We start from the raw sequence: 8,650 nt of genomic DNA, 5'->3' as shown, positions 1-8,650 counted from the left end.
ACCCGTGTAGGCGTTAGCATTTCCAAACCCTTGACAATTACCGACACAAAATCCCACGCGCACCTTTCCTTTGCGGATGTTGTTGCAGTGCCCTTCAATATGGCGGACGCGGTGAGGATTTTGCGCTGTGCTTACATGGCCCAAGTACACGATGCCATCAATGGGAAGAGGAGCTGAACATTCAACACCGTTAAAAGTGAAGTACCAGCGTTTGCAACAACCCTTGCAGTTACAGACTCTAAAATCGCCAGTCCATGCAACATGGAGAGATGTGTCCGAGAAGTTCTTGATGAACACACAATCCTGTATTACATAGAAATGAACATGAAAAGAGATAAATGAAGGAAAGAAAAAACAAACAAAAAACCAAACAAACAAAGGGATAACGTGTATAATGAAACCAAGTAAGAATAGTCAGGATGAAGAAACAGAAAATCTGAACAATGATAACTGTTTCTCCGTTTTTTGTTTTTGTTTTTGTTTTGTTTTGTTTTGTTTTGTTTTTTTTTTGTCATTACCATGCCAAGAATATTGCAGGTTTCAGCTTATCTTTTTTCCTTGGACAGCGTTAATATTTACTGTAATAGTAACAGGTATACTAGTTTTGTGATGGTTTAGTGATTTAAAACAAGAGATATGATCTCATGTCAGTCCTCACCTTGATCAGACCATTATTTGTGTTATCATTCAAGTTTTTCCAGGCGCACTCCTTCCAGTTCTTAAAAGCCATCACACCTGGAGACCCAGGAAGTCCACTCGCTCCACTCTCTCCGCGCTGCCCTTTTTGGCCGGTTGGACCCTGGACACCAGGCTCTCCCTTAGCACCACCCTTTCCATTTACACCAGCTGGGCCCTCGACACCAGGAGGTCCCTTTGATCCAGGCTCTCCCTTAGCACCATCCTTTCCAATTACACCAACCGGGCCTTTGACACCAGGAGGCCCCTGGGGTCCAGTCTTCCCTGGTCTTCCCTGATCCCCTTTAGCTCCCTCACGGCCATCTCGTCCGTCACGGCCTGGTAACCCAGGAGAACCAGGCTTGCCATGCATGCCGGGAATGCCTCCATACCAGAAGGTAGGAGGTTGCTAGTTTGGAACAATTAATCAGCATGTTAATGCAAAAAACGTTTATTCATTTTTAGTACTAATGCCTCGTGCGGCATTTTCTTTCTTTGGAAAACTATAGATACAAATGCAAATTTTCTCAAAGGGAAAATCTTTTCAAAGGACATAATTTGCAAAAAGGCTCACCAATTTGAAAACAATTAGTGACCACCAACCCACAACCCCATCCCCTCAAAAGCAGCGCCCCCTCCCCCCCCTATACCTCCCCCCAAAACTCTTGAATATCCCTCACATCCTCTTACTTTGGTATATTTTTGGGTCATACATCCTTTTCTGAACAAGTCCTTTTTGCGTGTTCTTCTTATATTTTTAGTTACATCATTAAACAATCAAATTTATTCCATGAATCAGCTATGTAAATTGTAAAGAAGTCAGGGCCATTTTAATTTACCTTCCCCGGAAATGTTACTCCATTTTTACCAATGTAGCAATTTAATTGCTTACCATGTTGTTAGATGGTTGATTAGTTTTGTTGTCCGCTGCGGCAAAATAAACCAGGACTGATATCACAAGCAAAGAGAACAAGGCTGGAGACACTTTTAACGGAATACTCGCCATTTTGGCCTCGCTGATCTGCTACGGACAAAGCAAAAACAAAAAAAAAGATTACATCGATGAAAACTGTGAACAGCAAGTCAGCAAATCTTTAGAATCGTCCTTGAAAGCCAATTAGTTAAGTACATTGAACAATTTTCGCTTTACGTTTTCCCTGTTACAAACTGAATGTTTTCAATGAAAAGACTGATTTAAAGCCTTCAATTTCCATTTATTCTAATTTTATCAGTACTATTACCCATCTGATACAAAATTTTTTATTTGCATATTTTAAAGGAGTCTCGCTTTTATGTTTCTTTTTGCCTCGTTGTTAGAAACGGGAAGCCACCTGAAAAGAATTGAAATATATGTTTAAAAACTGATCTGTTCTAACAGCACGCTTTTGAATGATTTATTTTAGTTTTAAAAGTTGCATGAATTGTTTTCGATCTTGTTTGCGTAGAAGATGAACAGAGTTTGAAGAAAATCACTGTCAAGCAGTAATGCTTAATCACTGTAAGAATCTTTATACATTTTTCTAAGCGAAATCTATAATCATTTTCCAACGAAAACGGCCGGTTAAGGAAGAGCAAACCAAGTGAAAGGACAAACCTGAAATCGCGGGAGAAAATCACCTCTCTGTTCCAGTTACTTCTTGAGCAAGTCACTGTGAAGGAACGATAGGCAACTTTCGTTAGTGTTAGAATTTTTCATTCTTCCTGTTGACTCTTATTCGTGTTTTGTCGAGTTCGTTGTTTACCATGAGTCAAGGGCAAGGTTGCCTGCGTGGTAAAGCTTTTGAATATTCAAAACTTGAAGAAAGTAAATTTCCGGTTGCTGTTTCTTGTAACAATTGTTTAATTAGCAATTTCAGTTCAATTTCAGGAGCAATAATCCCGATTCAGTGGCTAATGGTTATTTTTATAATCATAGATAGAATTAGCCACACAGGCAGAATGGGGATGAGATGTCTTAAAGCGGTTGATATATTTCACCCTGCTACCACATGGCATGAAAGAATGTTCTAACATTTGCTATATAAATATCTTTGTTATTGTTTTCAGAAAGAAAAAAAGTTAAAGTGATAAACTTGCGCAGAAAACGATTTATACTTTACATTGCCCGCAAAATGTACTGCACCACTGAATCAGTTTTCCGCTCTCCGCACACTGATTTAAAATGCGAGTTGGTTACATTGACTTAACCAAAGTCCTTCCAAAGCTTAAACTTTCCCTCTTCCGTCTAAAAGCACAACTGAAGAATTCATTAAAAACACAAGCAGAACTGTGCTAAAAATAATTTGTTTGATTTCCTCAAGGACCTTAAAATCTTAAGTCGCTTTGACCGTGCACATAAGACTACGGAATAATCATCTGGGATAAAAAAAAAAGAAAGAAAAAAATTAGAAGAGAACGATTTTATGCCATATTTCTTCCACCCATTTATGGTGGATTAAACAGGAAAAATTTTTGCCTTCTGAAAAGATCAGTATCTGAAAAATCTCCTTCCCGCAAAGGACCAACTGCATTAATACGAAACACCCGCATGGTACGATAAAAATTAATTAATTATAAGGCCATTTTTCTTCTTTTTTCTTTTTATGTCGGTCTAAGGCCAAAGTTGTGCGCGAGGGATAACGGCCACGGGATCGTCATTTGAATTTGGAACACCTAGCGAGAATATTAAGAAAATACTGTAAAGGTTGTTTGCCATATTCCAATATAGATTAACTTGCGCGAAGAAAGGAATACTTTAAATTTTCCAGTAAAATTTACTGCACCACTAAATTTTCCACCCTCGCACCGCACACTGTTTTAAAATGTGAGTTGGATACATATATCTTATTCGATGGTTTTACATATAATACGCGTGGATATTTTGCGAGTTGCGTAGTATTTTTCCGAGCCCCGGAGGGGCGAGGAAAAATACGAGCAATGAGCAAAATGTCCGCGAGTATTATATGTAAAACCATCGAATAAGATATATTTATTATTCCACTACAAAAAGATTTTGTTATTTTGGCTTCTCTGTTTTGGTAACAGTTTTGAAATACACCCGGCATTATCTGTCCATCGGTATATGGCACGTACGAATGATGTAAACAACTCAGAAAGCCAGTTAAATGTCTTAATTTGATTGGATAAAATGAAAAGATAAATGACAAGTGATTGGCATGCTTAAAACTTGTTTTCGAGCTTCCATCGTTTCAAAAACTATTCTTCGTCCAGTCCGGCCATTGTTGCTCCTTTTTTCTGCCTTTTCCGTCCGTATTCGCTCTGTAGTAAACCAGTCAAACCGGGACATTACAGTGTATTACGGTCTCATATTTTGCGTGTTCTCTTGACCTTATTTGGTGAAATGACATAATAGTGGAATAATAAATTGAGTTAACCAAAGCTCTATCAATGCTTAGACGTTCCCTCTTTCGTCTGAAAACACAACTGAAGAAGTCATTAAAAACTCAAGCACGGCGATGGTAAAGAGATCTGGTTCGATTTCCTCAAGGACTATTGAATTTTATGTCGCTTTCACCCAGCACGTGACTACGGAATAATCATCTGGGATAAAAAGTTACTTATAAGAGAACGGATTTTTGCCATATTCCTTCCATTTATTTATGGTGGATTCCGCAGAAAAATTGTTTGCCCTCTGAACGCATTACTATCTGCAAAATCTCTATCCCATTAAGGACCAAATAACGCGAAACACCCGCACTGTACCATAAAATTAAGGTCAGTTTTCTTATATTTTTCTTTTTTTGTCAATCTAATAAAGCCAAAGTTGTGCGTAAGCGACCACGAGATCGACATTTGAATCGGGTTCACCTAGCGATAATATTGTAGAAAATACTGCAAAAATCGTTTCCTACATTCCAAGATAATTTTCGGCCCGTCAAAAGGGACATCTATGTACGCCAACACAGTTTGATCATGCAGTTCGATAGGGTTCTTCAGCTGCAGAAAATTTCTGGGAACCAATCGGTATCCTCTGAATTTACAACTTGCTTTTGGCTTTCTGAAAATCTTAGCTGGCCTCATTTCGTTCTTTTCTCGGCATTTCTCGTCCCTTCGAAAACAAGAGGAATTAATTTTACCCTGTTTATACTAAAGTTTTAGGTTACAAAACACCAAAGTAAACAGTCTGTTTTTTTTTTCGGCTGCAATTCAATCCAAATATCTGCCTTTGCATTTTGTCGCCTTTAGTAAATGATAAATGCTTATGCATTTTGAAGGTATTCTTCGTTGCTGTAACCTGACGCAGTGAAACCTATTAAAAAGCTAATTTCTTTACACACTGTATTTGCGATGCTTCCAACATCGTTTTAATATCAAAAGATTCGAAAAATACGGTTTTTCGGTGAAGAAGAAAAATTAACGTACAAAACATACATTAATTTGACTTGTTTTTTTAAAAGACTCAATTGTCCGAAACACAAGTCAGGCGCTGTATTGAAAATGGCTCCACATTATGGATTGTTATTGATCTTAGTTCAAGAATCTCGTATTTTTTCTATTCAAGTTGCCGTTCAGCTTGTAGCATGTTTGTTTTCTTTTATAATTGCCGTCATAAAAATCTGTCCTGTGTACTATTTTTTTTTTGTTACCAATGCCTACTGAATTTTTACTGAGTAAATATTTCTCATTGTTTATGTTTCTTTGGCAGAAAGCGCTTTTCTTGAATAAATTCAACCGATGATTTTGAATACGTGGACCTACTTCCCCAAATCCGTTAATAACTCATCAAATCACTTGAAACTTCTTTTCAGATGAAGCAGTTGTAAACTCTAGTGAATAAGACAATCGATCTGCAGTAAAGGATCAATTGACATCAAACACTGCACTGAAGCGAATCGATACAGTCGATATATTTTTTACTTAGCAGGCTTAACAGTAGTTACCATGGCAATTTCTGCTCCTTTTTATTAAGAAGTTACTTGGCCCAGACAAATATTATTAGAAAATTAGAAACATGATTCTTGATCAAAAGCTATATTTCCGAGATTGTATGCAATTCACTGAGTTATTAACTGACTGCGTGAGTGTAATGATCTGTGTGGGCTTTACAGTGGTGGGATAGACTTAATTTAACTCGAGCCGCACTTCTGTTTTGTTTTTATGCGATATTCTGAGCCACATCATTAGTAAATCATTATATATTCTGATAAGATACTAACCTGACGAAACTTTCCATAAACTCGACTCAGCCTCCACAATTATCCTTGTGATAGTGAATTCTTGAAACCAAGGATGTGTTCGAATCACATGCTTGCCGACTAGTGATGATTTATCTCCCTCCTTCTCCAGGTCTCCTGATACTAGCAAGCCTTACGTGACTCACTGCTCTGTATAGTTCCTTCTTCCACTCTCCTCATGTCCTTTATAGCTCGTTAACGTTGTTGCTGGCAAACGGCAAGAACTGTTGACTTGATAACACCAGAAAACGAAGAAGGACATTCCTCGCTTTGGAAGCAGTATATGGCTCCCTTAATTTCACTAGGAGAAAATACAAATAAACAAATAATTTATTAATTTATATTGCGCTTTTTATCATGTAATGGTCAAAAGCGCATTGCAATATTAGAATATACTAAATATGTACATAAACTAAATTTAACAATAGAAAAGTAATTTAAGCACTAAAAGCTAAAAGCTAACTTAAAAAAGATATGTTTTAAGATATATCGATTTTGAAAACAGAGTGCTACTACCTGCGTTGCTCGGGTGGAATATTTATTGGACTTGTTTGTAGAAAAACTCAATCGTTCCAAATACAAATCAGGCGCTGTAAATATTGTTGGCTGTCACCGAGTTTTATTTGAAACCTTACTTCAAGGATGCATTTTTTTTCTTTTCTGTCCATAGCGTGTTTGTATTGCTTTTGTGATTACCCTTATAAATGTGTCCTGTCTACTAATGTCCTTGTAATCAATACCTACTGAATTTTCACTGAGTAAAATTGAACGATGAATAAATTTAAACCGATGATTTGTAGACAAGTCCCTGCTTCTCTAAATCCGTTAATAACTCAGCAGATCACTTGAAATATCTATTCATCCTAAGCAAATGTAACTCAAATCCACTAACTCAGTATAAAGAGAATCGATTGGCAGTAAAGGTACTAACGGAACTGAAGCGAATCGATACAGTCGATATAATAGCATAAACAAGAGAAGACCAAGCGCTATACTTCCGGGATTGTACGCAGTTCATTAAATTATTAGACTGAGTATAATTATCATTGTAGGCTAATTGCAGTGGTGGTATAAACTTGAACTCGAGCAGCGCTTCTGTTTTGTTTTTTATACGATATTCTGAGCCACGTCATTAGTAACTAAATATTCAGATAAGATTCTAACCTGTGGAAACGTTCCATAAATTCGACTCAGCCTCCATACCCTCGTCAAATTGAATTTTCGATACTGAGGATGAGTTGAAATCAAAATGTTTTTGATTTCTGTCACTCTGCAGTTCTTCTGGTTCCTTTTCACGAGTAAGATTCCTTCTTCCACGCTCCTCATGTCCTTTATAGTTTGCAGATACTTAAATCAAGAGGTGTTGACTTGATAACGCCAGACTGAAGCGCCAAACGACATTCCTCGCTTTTGGAAGCAGTATATAGGAGCGGGCGTCTAGAGCCGTACTTCAACCCGTTCTTAATATTTCTAGAGAAGTCCACCAAAATGCGTCTGGGATCGCAAAAAAAGCAAAAACACTGTATAGCCATTTGTTTTGAATAATTCCCGAGGATATTTTGGAAATAAATTATACATTTTGATATCGGGTTATAAATTCGTGTCTCGTACCTTACCTCATGATGATGTTTTTACTTGGCCTAACTCCGTTTACTGCGGGCGATTATGGCAAACGATTTTAGCTATTAAAGCAGTGATTATTATTTTGCGACTCTTCAAACTTATTGGCAGTTTCTCTGCGATTTGAAAGCGACTTATTAGCGACTCGAGAATAGAACAGAGCTGTTCAGTTCTTTATGGTAAACACTTCATCAGATATCTCGATCCGTATCTTTGGTGTAGATTAAGCACAACTACTAAAAAGAGACTGACGTTCGATAATTTTAGAAATAAAGATCTCATTTTTCTTATCGGTCGCGCGTGTACTAGTACTGCTTGATACTCTTATTAATTTTATTTTCATCTTAATTACGCATGCGGACAGAATTGAAAGACTACAAGTACGCAACTATGTTTATTTAATTATTATTTGTTTAGTATTTGTTTATAATAGCTCATTCTCAGTTTTACGACTAAAATTTTTTTTATCGAATGTTAAAGCCTTGAACAGCGTCCACAATTAGCTATGTAAGCTAAATACCCAGACACTCAAAATAAAGTTGTTCGTTCATTCATTCGTTCGTTCATTTTAGCGCGAGATCAGGGCGCTTTCTCGAAGAGGTTCAATCTTCCTTCTCCTCTCACGTGCCAATCTCATTCCCAAACACTGCGTTCCTTTTGGTTTTCCTTGATATTAGATCGCTTTTGTTAACTACGGGCGATGGTCCCTACTATTTTTCCCGGCGATTTTGTGGCGATGAGTGTAGAGCGCATGAGATGTCCTCATGTAGCACGCCAAAGTTCCCGTGGAGAGGGGAGGGGAGGGGAAGTCCCTCAAACAGCCCTTTAGCTACCATAGCATGCGCTATAAAACCGCCACCAAATCGCAGAAAAAAAATCGCCAGACGTTTACAACAGCGAATTGTGTCGCGCTGAAAAACACCATAAAATTCGCGTGTGTAAACGGCGACGAGCGCAGCGCATGCACTGCATGCGGTGTGACCGTGATACGCATCAAAGTTTACTTTGCGGGGGGGCGGGGGAATTGTCAATGCAAAAAGTTGTATTTACACAAATCGAAATAACGGATAAACCGCGATTACGCAACCCAGTTTCATTGACCTGGTTTTGCAGCTACAGAAAACCGACTTTACAATGACTTTCGGGATGAAACGTATTAACATATCGTTTTTTCCTAATTC

General features: G+C 37.8%; 2 protein-coding genes across 3 annotated transcripts in view; both read right to left on the bottom strand.

The window, feature by feature from the left end:
* The window catches only part of LOC146479813 (uncharacterized), a 2,551-nt gene extending 227 nt beyond the window's left edge, over positions 1 to 2,324 (bottom strand). The window contains exons 1-4 of one of the 2 annotated variants that reach the window (XM_085110713.1): positions 2,270 to 2,324; positions 1,568 to 1,696; positions 659 to 1,084; positions 1 to 303 (exon numbers count right to left, since the gene is read on the bottom strand). The exon at positions 1 to 303 is cut by the window's left edge and continues 227 nt beyond it. In XM_085110713.1, coding sequence (XP_084966839.1) covers positions 1 to 303; positions 659 to 1,084; positions 1,568 to 1,681 — 843 coding nt within the window. In that variant the 5' untranslated portion in view covers positions 1,682 to 1,696; positions 2,270 to 2,324. Of the gene's footprint in view, positions 304 to 658; positions 1,085 to 1,567; positions 1,700 to 2,269 lie in introns of both variants that reach the window. The other variant, XM_085110712.1, reaches the window with a different exon arrangement.
* The window catches only part of LOC146479812 (uncharacterized), a 22,462-nt gene extending 16,546 nt beyond the window's left edge, over positions 1 to 5,916 (bottom strand). Inside the window, exons 1-2 of the mRNA XM_085110715.1 lie at positions 5,832 to 5,916; positions 2,270 to 2,324 (exon numbers count right to left, since the gene is read on the bottom strand). The gene's annotated coding sequence lies outside the window, so the exon portion shown is untranslated. The remainder of the gene's footprint in view (positions 1 to 2,269; positions 2,325 to 5,831) is intronic.
* Positions 5,917 to 8,650: the final 2,734 nt, after the last annotated feature.

Source organism: Pavona decussata, unplaced genomic scaffold (assembly GCF_977016875.1).
Source record: "Pavona decussata unplaced genomic scaffold, jaPavDecu1.1 SCAFFOLD_58, whole genome shotgun sequence".
NCBI lineage: Eukaryota > Metazoa > Cnidaria > Anthozoa > Scleractinia > Agariciidae > Pavona > Pavona decussata.
The sequence above is the reverse complement of the archived record's forward strand: the minus strand, read 5'-3'. Positions and strand labels throughout refer to the sequence as shown.